Source organism: Podarcis muralis, chromosome 6, assembly GCF_964188315.1.
Source record: "Podarcis muralis chromosome 6, rPodMur119.hap1.1, whole genome shotgun sequence".
NCBI classification, from domain to species: Eukaryota; Metazoa; Chordata; class Lepidosauria; order Squamata; family Lacertidae; genus Podarcis; species Podarcis muralis.
This window is the reverse complement of record NC_135660.1, coordinates 98,372,563-98,392,945: the sequence shown is the minus strand read 5'-3', so window position 1 is coordinate 98,392,945 and position 20,383 is coordinate 98,372,563. Positions and strand designations below refer to the sequence as shown.

Genomic DNA, 20,383 nt, shown 5'->3' with positions numbered 1-20,383 from the left:
CTTTTTAAGTGCTAACTCAACTATTGCACATACAATTGATATAAGGGCCCAACTCCTCCCAGTCTGTTCAGTAACCTCCATAGCCTCCTGTTGAGAAATATCTGGTGCTGCATTCTGGAATTGCAAAAACAGCTTATTTATTGCAATTCTTTAGGTTTACTGTGCATAAGCTGCAAAATGAGTGGAACTTCTAGGCAGCCTTGAGCTATAACACCTCTCATATTAAACTTTAAAGGGGGGAGGAGAGAGTTTGGGAGCTGGTTGAGTTAAAGTCCAAAGGGAGAAGTATTTGGAGGTCATAACGGTTACTTTGAATTAGAGTAGTGGTGGCACCACTGCTTCTTATCACTGTTCCTCTCAGTTACAGAAAAGAATTGTGGTAATCTGAGGTACAAACCCAATTTTTGGAAGTTACAACCTTGAATCACCACTGCTTTGAATAATCTCCCTGCCCTTCTCCTTTGCTTATGTTCCTTGACTGTGAGCCTGTGGGCAGGGGCTCCCTTTGCTTTTAATAAATTTGTAGCCACTCAAATATGACTTTTCCCGTTACTTAAAGACACCTTTTGGTTTCCCCCCTCAGCAGGTTGAAGTGGAAGTGTACCGCAGGGATTCTAAAAAGCTGCCTGGCCTGGGAGATCCAGATATCGACTGGGAGGAAAGTGTCTGCTTGAACCTTATCCTTCAAAAGGTAGCCTAACCTTTCTGTTTCTCCAGGCTCTGATTTATTAATATAGGAAGCCCCTTCCCTTTATGGAACACAGGTCTTTTGTCTGTGTGTGGTTGTGAAGGGAAGGCAGCTTCATTGGCCCTGTGCCCTTTGCTTCATCCGGATATAGGATTTTCATCTGTCCAAAATTGCCTGCATTTTGACAGCCGGGCTGCCTGGTCAAGGGCAAAGGCTGTAGAGCATTTCCTTTGCATGCAAAAGGCTCAGTTCCTGGCATCTCCAGATAGGGGTGGGAATGTCTCCAGCCTGAGACACTGGAGAGCCACTGCCAGTCAGTGTTGACAATACTGAGCTAAATGGTATAAGGCTGCATCCAAGGTGGTCATCCATCTATGAGCTCTTCATGGAGTGTTGGGGCTTATGTGTCACTTGTGAATTGATGGTGAGCTGTGTTGCTTGTTGCTCCAAGCTGGAGGAAGGCATCTAAGGAATCAGTCAAAGACCAATGGTGCCTACCATTTCCAGGTGCAGCTTTGTTTCCTAGCTGGCTGCAAGGCAAGACCAGTATTTTGGGGATTATTCAGAAGAAGCATCGTCCTTCTCCTTAGTGCAAATAGGATAATGTAATGGAAGCTGTCCAGCAGGCCCAAGAAGGGGAAAGAGAGAACTTCTTAAAGTGCCTTCTTGGGGTGATAATAGAAATATTGAATAGTAGGGTTGGAAAGAACAGTACCCTGAAGGTCGTCTTGTCCAGGCCCCTGCAATACAGGAATGTTCCTTAAGTCTGGAAAGAAAATCAGCTCTGTCCCAGAATTTGCATTCAGAGGTGGCAACTTGATTTTCTCGTGGGAGGGGGTGGGGAGCACAACTTCAGTGCTTCTCAGATACTTAAGGGTAAAGGGAGGGGATCCAGAAGCTGACTGTGCCACCTTCCATTATTCAGTAGCATGGCAGGTAGAGGCACAAGAACCAGTCTTGGATTTTGTGAAATAATCATTCCTCTGCCTAGCCAGTTCATGTGCCTGGGCTCTGCTCTTCTCATATCCACAATCACTAACCCACACCCATCACATAAACCTCAGAGGTCCAGCTTTACTCCATTCTGTGTGTGCCCTTCTGTATGTAGCTTTTGCTAATGCCTTGTCTATTTTTTCTTAGCGTTGTAAGTGTCTAGTTAACTGTCCAAACCACCAAAAAGAAAGTGTTCGGGTATCCTCTTAAATCAGGGGTGGTGAACTTCTGGCTTTTCCAGTGCTGGACTTCATCCCTCATCATTTTCAGCCTTTATGACTTGATTCTCAGGTTTGGTAGGGGTCCAGCAACATCTGGGCAGTCACGGGTTCTCTACCCTGGTTCTAAATAATACATATGCTAGGAAGATGGAAACTACTTACTTGTGGGTTCATTCCACAGCAGTAATAAAGTGTATAAATGACTGCAGTGGCATTGGCAGGCATGATCACATGGGACTCTCTTCATCCTGGGATTGTCCAAACTGTGGGAAAGGTCCATGTGATCAGCCCTAGTCACTCTGGCTATGTTCCGATGTAATGCTAAGCCATCATTGGTCTTAAAACAAGGTTTGTTCAGCAAACCATAAGTTGTCTCACTGATAAGCCATGACTTTTGCCCCCATAGTTTGTTTTGTTTTCCATTTGTTCTTTGGTTGTGTCTTTGTAGCTTGGTGGTTGGAGATAAGGTGGCCACACAAACCTAAGCACAACTGTTGAAGACTGGATTTTCCGAATCTTAACATTCTTGTTTAACCCTGGTTAATTGGGCCACCTTGGTCTCTTCTTTCCACGCTGGTTGTGTTCCTACATAATGCTAAGCCATTGTTGGTTTTAAACCTTGATTTAATATTTTCATTTGTCTGCAATTTACTGTAATCATACATTGGCTGTGCACCAGTGGACATCCATTCTGAATTATATCAGCTATAGATGAAAACAATTGCTGGTGAGATTGCTATGTTGGAATATACATGGTTCTAGATTGAGCTTGTGCCTGTCATTTCTGATCTAGAAGACAATTGTCTCCTATTGTGTCAGGTTAGCAGCTCCTGCCTTAGCTGTTGCACAGTATGTTGGAGTACAGAGACGGATCTTTGTTTCCACTTAATTGACAGTCTAGACTTCTCTGCAGTTTTATTACTCATTGAAGATGCTAGACATCATGTACAGCCTGGGAGTTTTCTTGCTAAAAATTTGGAATCTTGACTTTTTTAAAAAAGATAAATGATTCAGTTTTTAAAGCTGTTATATTGTTGATTTACATTTAGTTTTAATCTGTGGTTTTAGCTGACTTGAGCACTCTTTAAGGAAAGACTGGATTCAGATTCCATAAAATAGATGTTGAGTCATTCTAGAATGTTTGTCATGTGCTGTGTTCCCTTTTTTAACCCGAGGTACCACTGTACAAAATTTTGAAGATGGTGTCTGCACTTAAAAAAATAAAATCCCTCTGCCCCCCCTCCCCCCAGGTTTCAGATTTGCGGATGTAGCTTTCTGTTCCCCTTTCAGGCTGGTTTTGCCCTTGGAGAAGTCCTCCTCTTTCTGTTGGCCTTTGTTCTCTGGCCTGCTATATTTCTTGTCACAGAGTAGGGATATTAAAGTTGTGATGGTGAAACCTTTGCAGGTAGAAGTGTCTCTGGCTGCCGCTGGCCAGAGGTGCCAAGTCCCTGGGGCCTGAGCACCCACAAAATTCTCCATGAAGGGCCTGAGCACCCACAAATTTCAGTGCCAGGGCCATGCACGCTGCATTGCACCCACGACCCCGGGCACCCATGATTGGGGGCTGAGCTGGCACTCCTGCCCTTGGCTGACCTGCTCTGATCTTAGGAAGGGTGAAGGTAAGCAGAAAGGTTTGGCCAAGGAGGAGTATAGAGGAAAGAGGAAACTCAGAAGAAGAGGAGACAGTGGTTGGGAAAGGCTGCAGATCAAGGAATGTTGGGGAAAGAGGATGTAAGAAGGGACTGAATGAGGGAACGTCAGCAAGAAGAGGAGGAAGACTTGTGGAAACAATGGGCAAAGTAGAAATTGTGCACCTGGTGAGGAGCTGCAGAGGTGAGGAATTGTATGTTGATTTGAAATCTCTGGTTGCATGATCCTCGTTTGATAAAAGTGCTGTTTTTGAACTAGGCTGTGCGTGTCCTGGGAGGAGGGTATCTGCAGAGCAGTTAGACATTGACTGGGGAAGGAACTTGCCTTTAAAAAGCAGACCAGAGTATTTATGAATCAGAGAGGAAATGGAAACTGGAAGGTCACATTTTCTCCTTTAGTTGCTGACTCTGGGGAAGAAAGCTTAATGAAAAAGCTCTTAAGGCTGTCATTCTGCTTTGGTTGTGTACAACCATTAATGCTTCTTTTCCAACGCCTTGGTGTTGTTTCAGCTGGATTACATAGTGACTTGTGCGGTGTGTACTCGTTCAGATGGAGGGGATATCCACATTCATAAAAAGAAATCCCAGGTGAGAAACTTGAAGGGACAGCCTTGATCTCAGCCCCTTTCCCTTCATGTACATGCCAATGTCCATGCAGCAAGCTAATAACATCTTCCAAATGGTTTATTCCAGCAAGTCTTTGCATCTCCAAGTAAGCACCCTATGGATAGCAAAGGGGAGGAATCGAAGATCAGCTATCCAAACATATTTTTTATGATTGACAACTTTGAAGAGGTAGGTCACTCACAAGAACAGATGCCATTTCTTGTGCTTGTCTTTAATTTCAAATAGTTGTGGTAGCTCCAGCCAACAGTGCTGTGTTTACTTAACGTAACTGCACTGCATGGGAACATCTGGACACATCTGTTTGTTTCCTCTACTTGTATTCCTTTTCCTTAGAAAGCTTGGAGCAGATTATGTGGGGCTCCTGACGGTCTCCCCTCTGAGCCTAGGCTGGCTCTCAGCTTCTCTGTTGGTATAGAGGACCTGTAAACATAGAGGAACCTTACCTACATGTGTTAATCACTTGCAGACAGATATATGCAAAATACTGTAAAGCAAGTTCAAAGCCCAAAGGAAAGACTTGGAAAAGCTCAGTAACTGTTTAACCTAGTTAAATAAACTGCATGTCAAAATTTTGCAGTATCTTATCAAATAAACCACAGAGCCTAGGGCTTGCCGATCAGAAGGTTGGCGGTTCGAATCCCCGCGATGGGGTGAGCTCCCATGGCTCAGTCCCTGCTCCTGCCAACCTAGCAGTTCAAAACACGTCAAAGTACAAGTAGATAAATAGGTACTGCTCCGGCGGGAAGGTAAATGGCATTTCCGTGCGCTGCTCTGGTTCGCCCGAAGTGGCTTAGTCATGTTGGCCACATGACCCAGAAGCTGTACGCCAGCTCCCTTGGCTAATAAAGCGAGATGAGCGCCACAACCCCAGAGTTGTCCATGACTGGACCTAACAGTCAGGGTCCCTTTAGCTTTATCAGATATTGCCAAAGGCTTAGAGATTGTCCTTTCTTCTTCTTCTTCCTCCTCCTCCTTCTCCTTCTCTTCCTCTTTGCTATTTCTCTCCCATTAGAAATGAAAGGGAGAGATTCAAGTCAGCTCTTAAATTTCCCTTGGACTTGGGGGTCTTTAGGGGGAATAAGAAGGCCCCCCATATACCACCTTTTGGCTCAGCTGATGACAAGGTGGTGATGGGAGACCTGATGTGTGGTCTCTCTCTCTCTCTCTCTCTCTCTCTCTCTCTCTCTCTCCCTGTACCTCCCAGGGGTCCAGAGGACTGCAGCCTTACCATGATTGTCTTGTGTTCCTCAGTGGACAGTAGACCTTCTGTCAGCAGAATTGGGAGGGAAGCACTTTCTGATGATTGCCCCCACCCCATGCCCCATTTAGGAAGAGCAGAGGTGTCTTCAGTGGGGAAGGGGAAATAAATGAAAATTGGTTCCCTTTCTGTTCACACAACCCTCAATTTCTCCCCCCGCCCCCGGCATTATATTGTATTAAGTTATCCTTTGTGAGCATTTTGGGCAATTTCATGTTTAATGCTCTTCCCCCTACTGCCCTCCTTGCTCAAAAAAATAAAATAGGATACATTTTTAACTGCTACAGGTTTTAGTGCTTCCAGGCCAATCAGGTCCTGTATACCTGAAGGAGCGTCTCCACCCCCATCATTCAGCCCGGACACTGAGATCCAGCGCCGAGGGCCTTCTGGCGGTTCCCTCATTGCGAGAAGTGAGGCTACAGGGAACCAGACAGAGGGCCTTCTCGGTAGTGGCGCCCGCCCTGTGGAACGCCCTCCCATTAGATGTCAAAGAGATAAATAATTACCTGATATTCAGAAGACATCTTAAGGCAGCCCTGTTCAGGGAAGTTTTTAATATGTAATGCTGTACTGTTTTTAACACTGATTGGGAGCCGCCCAGAGTGGCTGGGGAAACTCAGCCAGATGGGCGGGGTATAAATAATAAATTATTATTATTATTATTATTATTTGCAATTTGCTTTTCTGAAACAAAGTCCTGCATCGTGTGCTTTGAAAAGGACGTTTGTATTTTGCAATCTATGTAAAATAAAAAGGTAAAGGTACCCCTGCCCGTACAGGCCAGTCTTGCCAGACTCTAGGGTTGTGCGCTCATCTCACTCTATAGGCCGGGAGCCAGCGCTGTCCGCAGACACTTCCGGGTCACGTGGCCAGCGTGACGAAGCTGCTCTGGCGAGCCAGAGCCGCACATGGAAACGCCGTTTACCTTCCCGCTAGTAAGCGGTCCCTATTTATCTACTTGCACCCGGGGGTGCTTTCGAACTGCTAGGTTGGCAGGTGCTGGGACCGAGCAACGGGAGCGCACCCCGCTGCGGGGATTCGAACCGCCGACCATGCGATCCGCAAGTCCTAGGCGCTGAGGTTTAACCCACAGCGCCACCCGCGTCCCTCTATGTAAAATAGGCGGCAGCAAATGAAGTTTTAGTTATCTAGAGCTACTGTTTTTCCCTCTTTCTACTAAGTGCAAGTTTTTTGGATGTTCATTTAGGTGTTCAGCGATATGACTGTAGGAGAAGGTGAGATGGTCTGTGTGGAGCTGGTGGCCAGTGACAAAAGCAACACCTTCCAAGGAGTTATCTTCCAGGGATCGATCCGCTACGAAGCCCTCAAGAAGGTCTATGACAATAGGGTGAGAGCCCTGCAGAAATATGGAAAACTATAGGAAAATAAAATAATGGAGATTGATTTGGACTGATAATGAAAAGTGTGGCACATGATTAAAGCCTTTAGGATCCACGATGGGGTGATGGGAAGCTGTTATAGAAATTGTGTATAAGGAAAGAAACTAAGCATGTGGGAATATGTAGTTTTCTTTTTCTGAATGTATGCTTTTTTGAATTCAAAAAAGCATTAAAAAAAAGACAATGGGGTGAGAGCCCTTTTGGTGATGGTCACCTGCCTAGCTAGGTTGATACCTCACAGGTGACTGCACTAGGTATTCTTGCATTTGCCTCATTTATGCCTAAAGTGACTATTGGGAAGTGGGGTGCCTGTTTTCTACAACAACATGGGGGGAAAGTTTACCCTGGTCCCTTCCTCACTTTACCTTGTTGTGCTGCATTGCTACAGCTCACTGGGAGAAAAGTGCTTATGTGGTCGGGGAGCAGGGAGGGTTCAGTCCCAGTTTACTCCTAAGCCTCTGACTCTTTGGAGGTAAAGCCAGAATTTCTTAAGGAGCCATAAACTGTTACTAGGAGAAGCAAAATCCACTTGAGTTCTCTTGGAAATGTGAAAGGTGTTTGGGTGTAGAAAACTCTCAGTCCAAATGCAGGCTGTTGTGCCAGCTTCATGCAAAAATGTTTTGTGCATTTCAAGAACTTTCTAGATTATCCTCTGTTTTTAGCTATGTGCCTAAATGGTTGTGTATAAACAAACCAGACTGCCTGGAGAATTCCATAGGCTGCCACAGATAAGGACCTCACACCAGTTGTCACCCACCTAATATCTGAAGGTGGAAGCTCCTGGAGCAAGATCACCAAAGACGACCTTTAATAAACAAATAGCTTTGTATGAAAGAAGGAAGTCCTTTAGATACAGTGCTGCCACTTTTTTTTTCTTTTTTAAGAGTTTGGTAGCTAAAATCAGCACTTCAAATTGTATCCAAGACGTAAGTGGAAGCCAGATAAGATTTTCTAGTGCAGACAAAATATGCTCAGATATGCAAGTCCTGGTCCACAACCTGGTTGCTGCATTCTGAGCCAGCTGAAGTTTCCAAATGTTTCCAAGGGTTCGCCCACATTCAGTTACAGTTATTGAAACTGAACGTGGCCAGAACATGGATAAGACTGAAAAGGGCATCTCTGCCCATAGAAGGCTGCAGTAGGTATAGTGGCATAAACTAGTGGAAAGTGCTTCACAAATATGAAACAACAGTAAATGCAGACTTTAGACACAGCAGACACAATAAAATGATCAAAATATAGATCAAAAAATTTTTTAAGCAAATGTAGATAATAAAAATACTTGTTTAGGTAAACAGAACTCTCTTTAGCAGGTGTCAATAAGAGTATGATTGTCCTTGCCAAATATTAATAGGCAGGAAGTTCCAGAGAAGAGGAGCTGCCCCAGAAGTTCATAATAATAATAATAATAATAATAATAATAATAATAATAATAATAATTTATTATTTGTACCCCGCCCATCTGGCTGGGTTTCCCCAGCCACTCTGGGCGGCTTCCATAGAAACCAAAAAACACTAAAATATCATACATTAAAAACTTCCCTGAACAGGGCTGCCTTAAGATGTCTTCTGAATGTCAGGTAGTTGTTTATCGTTTTGACATCTGATGGGAGGGCGTTCCACAGGGCGGGCGCCACTACCGAGAAGGCCCTCTGCCTGGTTCCCTGTAGCTTTGCTTCTCGCAATGAGGGAACCGCCAGAAGGCCCTCGGCGCTGGACCTCAGCGTCCGGGCAGAACGAAAAGCACGGAATGGACATTAAGGGAGAGTTTTAGAAGTGCCAGTTCCACAGAAATGAATCTGGCTTTTCCACAGATCTAAATTATTATTAACCCCTGAGATAACAAAATGCCTCAACCTGGCACCTGAATGACAGCAAGGCAGGCATCAACCTTCCCTGGTCTGGGATTCCCATAACCACTCTTACCTTTTTACTGTTCATTCTAGGTAAGCGTTGCAGCGAAAATGGCACAAAGGATGTCCTTTGGCTTTTACAAATACAATAATATGGAATTTGTGCGAATGAAAGGGCCACAAGGAAAAGGACACGCGGAAATGGCCGTGAGTCGCGTTTCAACTGGTGACACGTCTCCCTATGGGACAGAGGAAGATTCAAACCCAGGTTCACCTCTGCATGAGAGAGTGAGTTAAGTTCTCCAATCTTGGACTCTGGAGAACTCCGTTTGTTGAGGAGCCAGAAGTGTATCTTTGCTGTTCAAATCTACCTCTGTTGGGCAGGATGTCTGCATCAAATAAAAACCAAAACAGTAGAAAGAATTCATCTTGCAGCTTTGGAAACAAGTTTGACTCTAAAGTGAAACTGTCAGAAAACCTTTAAATATCTCCTTCTCTGTTAAAGTTAGAGGTTCTAAGTAAAATTGCCTTTGAAGTCCAGGTATGTCTTCTATATTGCCAGTTGGCAATCACTGTATTAAAGTACTGGATATTTTGCATTAAAAGGTCAGCTGTCCCTAAATGGTCACTGTACATAAACGGTGGTTTGTTCATGTGTGTTTGTTCAGTAGCCAGAAGAATGCATTTTCAAAACAGTGTTCAGGAAGCAGTTTTTATATCCACCAGACTGCAACTCAGAGCAGATAACCATTGAATGAGGTTCAAAATAAAATACAATGTCAATCAAAACACAGAGCAGTCAATATTATCTCATAACCTTCCTTCCCAATTTATTTCTGATTTTCTTCTTTCAGGTCACTTCATTCAGCACACCTCCGACTCCGGAACGCAACAACCGCCCTTCTTTCTTCTCCCCATCCCTCAAAAGGAAAGTGCCGCGGAATCGAATTGCTGAAATGAAGAAATCCCATTCTGCCAATGACAGCGAAGAGTTCTTTAGGGATGATGATAGTGGAGGTGAGAGAAGAGTGATCTTGAGGCATGGCGGGGCTTAAGGGATGCTTGCTGCTGGGGAGTACACTGATGTCACTAAATCAGGCTGGGATTCTCTCAGCCCAACTGTGTGACACACAAAAATGAGAAAAGATGAACTAAGGTAGTAGTCCCAGTGAGAACTAGAGTTCATGCCTTTGCAAACTAAACTTAGATTTATTTGCTTATTATCATCACTTTGACCCATGGAACCTCCTAGTGGATCCGATTGTGGTATTCACAACTGTGGAAAACACTACATTATGGTGGGAGGTTATCTTGTGAAATTAGCAGGACTGGACAAGAAATCTGCTGAGGTTGATACACATGCAGGATAATGAGGTGACATTACCGTTTCATATTGAAGGCGGTGGAAATTGCGTTTTTTAATGTTCCCTTACTTAAAAAGCTCTTTGCAAGCGGAAAACTAGCCCAGTGGGGGAGGGCAAGACCAGAACCTTTTCTCCCAGGAGTTGCTAGTTTTCTACTTGCAGGGAGCTTTTAAGTGAGGGAACCTTCAGAAATGGCTCCCCACCCCCGAAATGCAAAATGTGTTGGTTCAACTTACCATTGCAGAATTCTATCAACTCATTTTCTGTTGCGTTTGTAGGTCAGGTCTAAGGTGATGCAGAACAAGCTATTCTGTGTAGTGGGAAGGACTTTTGACTAACTGGCTTAGGATCTTGAGGAAGATAGACTTGCTTAGAAAGACATTTGCCATCCTACATTCCTGATGATGGCATTGTAAATAAATCAGTGATAAAGGACATGCATTTAATTCAGAAAAGGTTCTACCTTCTGCTCATGATGCCTCCAGCAACCGAATCACAGGGAACCGAGCAGGGAACTTCAAGAGTTTCCAAGTCAGAGAAGGTAGTATTGAGTTGAATAATGGGCTGATTTGTATATAAAACACACACAGCTCTTAGGTGCTGAACGGAGCCTCTCCTGTTCAGAGGGCAGGAGGCCTGTGATTGCTGGGTGCAAGACTGTGATATTCATCCCTTGCCTTGTGAGCTTCCCAAGGCAGGGTTGGCAAATGGGGTGCTGCCCTTGAAGGGCCTTGCAGTCTGTTTGCTGGACAATGGTATTGGGGGCAGTAATGTTTTGCTTACTTCCTGCAGCCTTCTTGTATTTTGGCAGATCTGCACAACGCAACAAACCTACGCTCGCGGTCTTTGTCTGGAACGGGAAGATCTCTGGTGGGCTCATGGCTGAAGCTAAACAGAACAGATGGAAACTTCCTTCTCTATGCACACCTAACCTATGTCACATTGCCATTGCATCGGATCTTAACAGGTGAGAAAAGCCTCATCCACATTTCAGAACGGGACAACCCTGACGCTCACCAGCAGCGTCTCCTGCACGTGCCTTGCTGAAATGAGTGGCAGGTATGGAGGAACATCTCCCATTCTGCACATGGAGGAGACATTTCCAGTGGAGTGTGCCCCTTCTGTCCAAGTGACAGTTCTCTCAAAAGCGTGAATTAACTCTAAAAGGGAGCACAGCTGGGTAAGTGAAGACACCCCAAACAATTGGAGCTGCTGCTGATCTGTCTGGCAAGTGGTGAAGAGAATTCAGCCATTATCTATTAAGTACTGAAGTGAGCTTCTTCTTCTGTTCCATCCAGCACCTCTAGGAGAGTTTGAGCAGCCCTGGGACCACATAGGAGAGCCTGTGCTACAGCTTGTCACAGCAGTATTAACCCACATTCATGGAATTAGGGACGTTGGCATTGGATCCGTACTGAGCTAGTTGCACTTCGAACCTGTTGAAATCAGTGTGAAAAATTAGTTATAATTCAAATTCCATTGCACTTCAGTGCAATTAATTTAGGGTTGCGTCCAATGCTGCAATAGAGGTTCCTCTCCTCTCCTGCACACCCTCAAAACCTGCTTCGGTTTTTGGAGGATCCGCCAACTCTTCCGACCGGAATCTGAAGGTGTGCAGGGGAGAGAAGTCTCATTGTGCAAGCAGCCCAGCAGGGCTGGATTCAGCCCACAGCCAGCATCCAACTCACAATGTCTCTTGTTTTGATAGTTCAAAGCAATACCCCATTTTCAACCTCTGCCAAATAGCCATTGTGCTTTGGATGGTTGTGATGGCAGCAGCAGCACCTTCATTTCAAGAAAGAAAGGTACATTTTCCCCATTAGACTCACCGCCCTTGATAGTCAGGGTGTCTTTGAATGTTTGTGTGTGCGTTTCAAATTTCAGCTTTTGTGACAGTGTGGAAGCACTTTAACCATTTGGGGGTATGTTTTGTCTACCTCCCAATTTCAGCCGAAAGGAAATAATGTTCCCCTCCTGGGTTGTTGTTTTTAAACACTAAGCCAATGTTGAGTACATGTGGTTTAAAATGTGAGGGTTCTAGCTTACTATATTTTTCGCTCCATAAGACGCACCTGACCATAAGACACAACTAGTTTTTAGAGGAGGAAAACAAGAAGAAAAAAATTATTCTGAATGAAACAGTGGATGTATGTTTTTTGTGGTTCATGCTTTGGCCACAGACATGTGATCTGATGGTGAATTTGGGGTGACCCAATGCAAAAATCCTGAGGATCCATGGGCTATTACCTCCCCCCTCCCAGGCAGCCTCCTTTATCGCTAGCGTCCCTTATCTCTCTTCCGATCCCACCGACCAGCTGTTTCCTTTCAACACTCCCTTCCCTCTTGTTTGCCTTAGTGTCTTCTCCTTAGCTGGAGCAGTTTTTTGCTCCTCCTTTTCTTCTAATTTCTCTCCTTATTGGTTTAGTCTTCCTGTTTCCCCACTCTGCAAGTTTCTGTCTTTACCTCCCCACTCCCAGGCAGCCTGCTTTATCTCTAGCGTCCCCTGATCGGCAAACGATCAGCGTTTTGTTTCAACACCCACTTCCCTCTTTCAAAAAAAAAAGAAAGAAAGAAAGAAGAAGCATGATCTGCTTTTTGCCCCTGGGCAATTCGGCTCTAGGGACCACGCATTCGCTCTATAAGACGCACAGACATTTCCCCTTACTTTTTAGGAAGAAAAAGGTGTGTCTTATGGAGCGAAAAACATGGTATGTGGAAGCACCCCAATGATTTCAAGATCTCTGCGAATGAGGCCCAACCATCTTTACCCATTGAGATATTGTAGCCAAAGAACTGTGGCCCGGAATCCTCACCACGATCCTGTCATCTTTCTTGTTTGCTTAGATATTCTGGAGGTGCGGCAGAAACCGATTCTGATGACATAGCAGAGAGCTGGGCACTGCCTTGGAAGCCATGCAGCCAAGTGCCTAAAAACAACAACTACAGTGCTCTTCTGTCACAGCAGCACCACCTAGCGTCAGAAACTTAACATAACACTGAAAAAAGGGATGTTTTGGGAATTACCAGCCAGCCATTCAAAAAGTGCCTCTTCCTTCCTCCCTCTGCTATACATACTATATACTCCCTTAAAAAAAAGACTACACCTCTTTATAGTTATGACTGGCAGAAATAACTTGACCAATAAAGAAGACAAAGGGGGAAATAAAGAACAAAAAGAGCCCCCAACAACACAAAAGTTGGGGCTGTGTTTAAAACTATGCTTTATGAACCATTTGTTACAGTGTTTACTTCATAACTGAAAACCAACCAACCTGTACAGAATGTATTAACCTTTATATATTTCGAGAGAAATGTCCATAGGATTTCATACTGATGTACCAATGAACTTCAATGAACTTCTGAGAGATGGTTGAGAACACTCCTTTGTTGCATCATAAAACAACTTTGTGTATGTGTTTTAAAGTTGATAGGGTAGCAGAATAGTATAACAGCAAAGGGAAGTTGGGGACTTAAATGGAGCAGACCAAATGGAACTTGAAGTCTTGGTCTTTACACTTCCCATGAGTGATATAGGTTTAAAGCTCACGTAGCAAAAACTGATTCCGCAATGACATCTTCACCTACCAAAGATCAGCGAAAAGTACAGCCAAAAAGGCTTGAAAGAGTGAGCTCAACACTTTGAAGAAATGTGCTAAATGTGATTTGGTTTCATTATGGCTATTACTTCTAGGAGCAAACCTGTCTCTAGTAGCATAGAATGTCTGCATATGAGAAGCAGGAAACACAAACTTAAAGACTCTAGTACCAAAAAACGCAGCAGACCTCAGCCAGTTACCACACCATTGGAAATTAAAACTAATTGAAGTGGGCTACTAGAAATCTTTTATACATCAAACTTTTCATTAGTACTATATAATGAAACTCGTTTTCCTGGATCTTGGTTCTGCTAATTCTGTGATTCGCTGTGCTTTGGTATACAGAAGCCTAATTATTTAAAATTCTCTAGAACACTACTGTGACATTATGCAAAAAGAAAGAAAAAGGAAATCCTGGCAAGGGCAGAGAGTGGGTATTTGTGGGGTGCTGATTGCAGAACCAAGTATGTTGCAGTTGTAGCAGAGGATGCATAAGACGCTTACCTGTTTGCTTATAGCAAAGGTTTCGCTGCTCTACAAACATAGGTACTGTTCTGAGGTGAGTTGTTTAAAAAGGTTCTTAAACTTGAGTTTAAAAGATCTGCCCATGGAGAGCATCTGTTGGTGGTTGTCTTGTCATAAATACCCTCTCTCTCTCCCACCCACCCCCATTTCTCAATCCCCAAATAAGTTTTGCATTTGAAGTGTTTGTGGAGCAACATGACCACGCCCAGGTCTGCTAATTTCTTTCTTTTCTTTTTAAAAATGATGGACAGCCTGAATAACTCACATGGGGAAGGATGAGCAGGGTGACTGTTCCAGTGTGCCATTTCCTGCTCTGTGTGATCATCATCCCAGTTGTGGTGCTGGGAATGAGCCTGGCTCTCCCCCTTAAGTGAAAAATCATCTGAAAGTGTTCTTTGGAATAACAGTATGGCTGCCTTCATCCTGAAATTCAGCTTGCTCAAACTCCAGTTCTTGAAATGGCTCCTTTAATTGTAAATCTCATTAACTGTCCTTTGTCACTGCCCTGCCTTTTAAAATAATGCATTATAGCCAAAACATGGATTAACAAGTCTGATTGGCAGCTATAAAGGGTAGGAAGAAAAAATGTGTGTGTGTTGTGCAGGGATGGGTGTGTTTCTCTTTATTTAAAAAATTTAGTGCCATTTCCATTCTAAAGCAAATGCAACAAATATAGAGTATTCCTCTGGCAGAGAGCATTTGGGAATGTAAACAAGCAAGTGCCACTCAAATTCGTGGGATTTTGCTCTCTGTAGGGAGATTAATACCATGGAACACAAACCCTGGACTACTATTTTTCTTCCTTCCACGACTATTTTTTGTCGTGAACTTTACCTATGGCATTAAGTAGTTCAGCACCTCAAATGCAACTATTTCTTTATATCATGGATTGTTCCCCTTGCAGTTGTAATTGAATATTTGTTGTGGAATCCCTCTTCCTGCTGAAGCCTTTGCTTCCCTCACTCTCATTCCTGCACTGAGCCACTTCGCCTGAGAGCCTAGCATGCTGCACCTGGTCATGGACTGAGTTACTGCAGGTGAAACAGGGGCTGTTGGGATGGTCTAACATGTTAAGGGGAACAGGAATGACCAAAGCCTTTCCTGCACACACAAAAAGTCAATGTGTCGGGGGCAGAAGTCAGCCGCCTTCGGAACTACTCTGTACGTGGCAGGGTTTTATTGGAGACATTAAGACACGAAGTTCTCTGCCTACTGTCTGAAGTGGTATAGCCAAGAAACAAATTGTGTGTGGCTGCTGATGGTATATCTTAGCTCTTAAAACTGGTGCTTCCTTAAAACAGCAGTTGCAAACAAGTGACAAAAATTGCTATAAAATAAACTTACAACCACTGTGGATTTTTTTAAAAAACACACACAAAAACCTGGAACGTCCACCATGCTGGAACAAAGTACACTTGCACGTTACAGCAAAGAAGGTGCTGCTGCCAAAAATGGCCTCTGTCACTTTTCGTACTACTTTTCCTGCTGCGACTCAAGTTCTGAATTTCCCTGCCCCTCATCCTAGGTCATCAGTCAGTGAAATGACATGTGGAAGAGGTGAGAATATGAAATGGGAATACCTTAAAACCCCTGCCAAATCAAGAATGCAGTTAATGAGGGTAAAAGAATAGGTCCACCTTCATTTCCAAACTGACAGTGCAGTCCTATATGCATGTTTCCTTTGAGGTGAGCCCCCCTGTGCTCAGCAGGGCTTAATCCTAAATTAGTGTGCATCAGATTGTAGCCTTAAGATAATGTAATTCAGAGGCAGGCTGGTGACTTTAATGCAAGTCCCACTGAAAAGGGGGGAGGGATTCTTTAGACTGAGCATTCTTGGAAAAAAATGCAACTGAAGTCTTAATTGTTCATTTATTTTTTTACTGTTCCTCATTAAACTGATCAGAGATGGATATAATCCGTATCTCTTTCAGGCTGGCATTGTACATGTAATTCTTCAGCAAAATGCCTACCTACAGTTCTTATTATATGCACCTTTGAAATTCAAATCGCCGAAAGATTAAAAGGGGAAAAGATCATCTCACTCCTAGAGGCACGTTTAAATTTTCCAAGTTTTGCAGATTAATGTCAGTTTTTGCTTAGAGCGGGGTTCCTCCTCTGCCAGCTATTGTCACGCTTTACCTCAGAAAGTAAAGGCTAGACCACATTGTGCTGGTGAGGCCTGTTTTAGTCCCCCTAAAGTGGCATAAAGAGCTGGATACATAGAAACGTGAAGATGCTCCCATGCCCACATATTTCTATTGAAATGCCTGGGGCTTCTGGGGCTGATCTGGAGGCCTTTCTGTATGTCAGGTTCATGCAGCAGTGGGGATACAATGCAACCACCTCTTGCAGGGGTTGTGTTTAGGTATAAATGTTGGACTGTGGTTGGGCTGTTGCCAGCCTATTCTGTGCCTTTTAAAATCCAGCTCTATATGTAAAATCTAAATTTCAAATAGCTCTGTGATTATATGTGAACATAATGTGCAGCTGTACACAGCTGGGTTTGAAGGACTTTAATGACACAAAGAATCCCCTCCACCCTAAATTTATGCTGCACTCTCTTGAGAAGTGTTTTGTGGGCTGAGCCACTTAATGCTCAGAAGTGGCTGAGGCAGAGAAGTGTTGAGGCAGCTTTGCCAAGTCATTGCTCTACCCGTTCCTTTATAGGCAATGGTCGTGGGCTGGTTTACATCATTGGAGCAGGACCAGTCAGAACGTCCGTCAGGGTCTCCTCATACTTCATTCACACTACGTAAGGTTTTCGGATTCAAAAGGAAGTAAAAAAAAAATCTGTCATGACTGGTTGTATGCTTATCAATTATTTATTGCATTTATTTGTCACTTTATAGAACAGTATCTCAAAGCAACTTAGCAGCTACATAAAATACCTGACAGCAAAACCACATCAGGCCAGTGACCCATTTAGATCAGCATCCTGTTCTCACAGTGGCCAGTCCCATACTTGTGGGAAGCCTGCAAGCAGGACTGGAGCACAAGAGCATCTCTCCTGCTGTTTCCAGCAACTGGTCTTCAGTTTTGCTTCCTACCCTGGAGGCAGAATATCACCTTTGTGGCTAATAGCCATTCACAGTCATCATCTCCACTAATTTTTCTAATCCCCTTTTAAAGCCATCCAAAGGGGGGTTGGCGGAGCCTTCCTGGGTGCTTTTGACCAGATCTTTGCACAGCCCTGCCCAACTCAGAGTTTTAAGAACCTCAGAACTGTAGGGACTCTGATCAAGATTTGTACTGTTACTTGATGATTACCTGAGTGTTTTTACGTCAACAGATGCAGCTGAAAACTGACTGCTTCAGTTTGCCAGGCTACAGAAACGCCTTGAAGGGAACAGGTTCCCTGCCCCTGCTGTATATACTGGCACAAACCACATTTGTACCAGAGGCAAGTCTGTCTAGTTAGACACAGCCTTAATTTTTATTTACTACCAAACATCAGCCAAACCACTTCGTAATTTACATCTCAAGGTTTCAGCTCTCCCCCCCCCCCCCCTGCTGCCTTCAGACGGTGTGGTCTGCTTTTTCTAAGTGCTAGATCAATTTTTATGGTTAATGTTAAATACCTTAAATGAACTATTCAGTTACCACAGGGCCTTATTCACCCAGGCGTGTTCAGTACTTTGTACGCTGGAACACCAAATGGTTTTCCTGTCCGTCCACCCGAACTGCAACTTTAGTATACGCTCCTATGAGTAAGAGGGCAGTCTCTTTAGAGCAACGATGTAAATTTAAGCACTCCAGATAAGCTCACTTGCTACCTTCAGCAGCTAGTGCGTAGGCAGAAGAAACTCTTGCACTCAGATTTCTCAGTAAGAGACATGAATTCAGGTCATAATGAGATGCCAGAAATGCGTATGAGCAAAATATCCAATAGGTGGGAATAGTGTCTGTGGATTTGTTGATTATAAGGCACACTAGAGTCATTTCAACAGAGACCAGCGAGCGGTGAGAGCTAGGCTGCAGAGTGTTAGGCGGTAGAAGATGGATATTGCCCTCCGTTGACTCAGTTCCCCCTCACTAGGGCTTCGCTTTCTACCTCTGAGGTGTTTGTGAAAGCCATTTAGGAAAAGCGGTACACTTTGGCCCAAGGTGGCTTCCTGGTGACTCGTAACAATGCAGAACTAAACCTACTCTTACCTTTATAGCCCACTTGTGGGATCTGTTTCTTGATCACATTGGGGTTGGAGCTTTTTAAATGTTAATTCTTCCCACTGTATTAGAATATCCTGTATTGGAATCAATGGCAGGTAATTTAATTCATATAGGATGGCCTCCTAGCAACAAAGAGGTACTTCACTGCACAGACACTGTGAATGCTCTTAATAATCCTTAGGGTGATAACTGAGGAACAAGCATTCTTGATTGCTATCACATGGGAAGCACACAGTAGCCTTCCCAATGGTTATTTTTTGAAAGCAGCCTTTGGCCATAAACCTAGTTTTTTGTGCATCTCTCTGACCTTTGTCTCATTGTGCCTGCCTTAGGATCCCTGCTCCATGAGGCCTGCCTTCCCTCCCATCAGGGGTGATGGACAGGATTTACCTTAACTACAAACAGTGCATTCCTTTCCTTTCTTAAATATGAACAGAGGACCTTCATTTATACACCTGAAGCAGGGCAAATGTTGATTCTAGCATCTAACAGAATGCTAAGAACTGTTCTTTCATGCAAAGATATATTCAAGCTGCTAGTCAACATGGAAATACCTTTCAGTACATTGAACATGAACATCATTTGCAAATTTCTTGCTTATTTTTTATAACCTAAATTTCTATGGAGAAATTGACTCTCAGAACAGTTCACAGTAATTCAAATCCCAAGCAAAATCAAATTCAAATAGCTACAATAAACATCAATATGAAAACCATGACAGTACAAAACCAGTACCTCCTGCAGTCGGTTCCAGAAACCACAATTTAACATTCTAAGCACTACTAGTCTAGGTAGAGAGATCTTAAGAACTTTCTTAGGATGTTAATCTGTTGCTGTTGGATCCTGCTTTTTCTTTCAGGCTGCAGCTCTATACACACACGCACACACTACAAAGCACCGTGGGACTTGCTCCTGTATAGACATGCATTAGATTGCACCATCCAATTACATTTCTGGAATGAGTGTTGATTTTGGACACTGCCCCAGAGAGGGCCATGAGGCCCAGTGACTCAGTAGAGCAAAGGTGGGAACAATTGTGCCCCCCGCCAAAGAGGTTGTTGGACTCGTCAGCCCCAGCCAGCAGTACCAGGGGTCAAAGATGATGGGAGCTTGAGACCCTGTTTGTGACTTTTAAATGAGTCTACACAGAATCAGAGGGACGCGGGTGGCGCTGTGGGTAAAAGCCTCAGCGCCTAGGGCTTGCCGATCGAAAGGTCGGCGGTTCGAATCCCCGCGGCGGGGTGCGCTCCCGTTGTTCGGTCCCAGCGCCTGCCAACCTAGCAGTTCGAAAGCACCCCTGGGTGCAAGTAGATAAATAGGGACCGCTTACTAGCGGGAAGGTAAACGGTGTTCCGTGTGCGGCTCTGGCTTGCCAGAGCAGCGATGTCACGCTGGCCACGTGACCCGGAGGTGTCTCCGGACAGCACTGGCCCCCGGCCTCTTGAGTGAGATGGGCGCACAACCCTAGAGTCTGTCAAGACTGGCCCGTACGGGCAGGGGTACCTTTACCTTTTTTACACAGAATCAGATGGGAACCAAGCCTTGACCTGTTTTGTCAATGGAATGCCATCTAGAATGGGTATTATGAATGTTTGTCTCATCATATCACCATCAAAGTCATAGGAACCAGTTTCTCTCTAGTACTGCCCACACAATTATATGTAGGTCAAACAATTATAGTGCTTTCCTGGGCCCAAAAGTGCACATTATCCCATTGAGATGAAATATGATGTAACTTTTTTGACCACAGTGGTTTAGAATCTGCCCAAGAAATTAGCTGCCCGTAGTCAGTGCTCATTCACCATTGAATTTATTACACTTAAGGCAACAGCAACTGAAAGTGTACAGTGGAATAAACTGCCTATACTCATACTCTTTAAATAGTATTTTGTACACTAATTGTAATTACAGTGAGAGGCCAAGATAAAGAGACTGAAATGACCACTGTGGTCCCTCCTGCTTCACATACTTTATGTATGATCAGATATACATGTTGCATGATTTCTGCCTCAGTCAGCTTTGTGCTATAATTTTTTACAGCT

At 44.1% G+C, this 20,383-nt stretch overlaps 1 protein-coding gene across 3 annotated transcripts in view; it reads left to right on the top strand.

Annotated features, from left to right (window-relative positions):
- KIAA0930 (KIAA0930 ortholog) overlaps positions 1 to 13,432 on the top strand; it is a 54,719-nt gene extending 41,287 nt beyond the window's left edge. Inside the window, exons 3-10 of one of the 3 annotated variants that reach the window (XM_028728660.2) lie at positions 584 to 691; positions 4,062 to 4,139; positions 4,245 to 4,346; positions 6,644 to 6,784; positions 8,783 to 8,977; positions 9,544 to 9,706; positions 10,865 to 11,020; positions 12,898 to 13,432. In XM_028728660.2, coding sequence (XP_028584493.2) covers positions 584 to 691; positions 4,062 to 4,139; positions 4,245 to 4,346; positions 6,644 to 6,784; positions 8,783 to 8,977; positions 9,544 to 9,706; positions 10,865 to 11,020; positions 12,898 to 12,938 — 984 coding nt within the window. In that variant the 3' untranslated portion in view covers positions 12,939 to 13,432. The remainder of the gene's footprint in view (positions 1 to 583; positions 692 to 4,061; positions 4,140 to 4,244; positions 4,347 to 6,643; positions 6,785 to 8,782; positions 8,978 to 9,543; positions 9,707 to 10,864; positions 11,021 to 12,897) is intronic. The other 2 variants (XM_028728663.2, XM_028728662.2) reach the window with 2 other exon arrangements.
- The last annotated feature ends 6,951 nt before the right edge of the window (positions 13,433 to 20,383 follow it).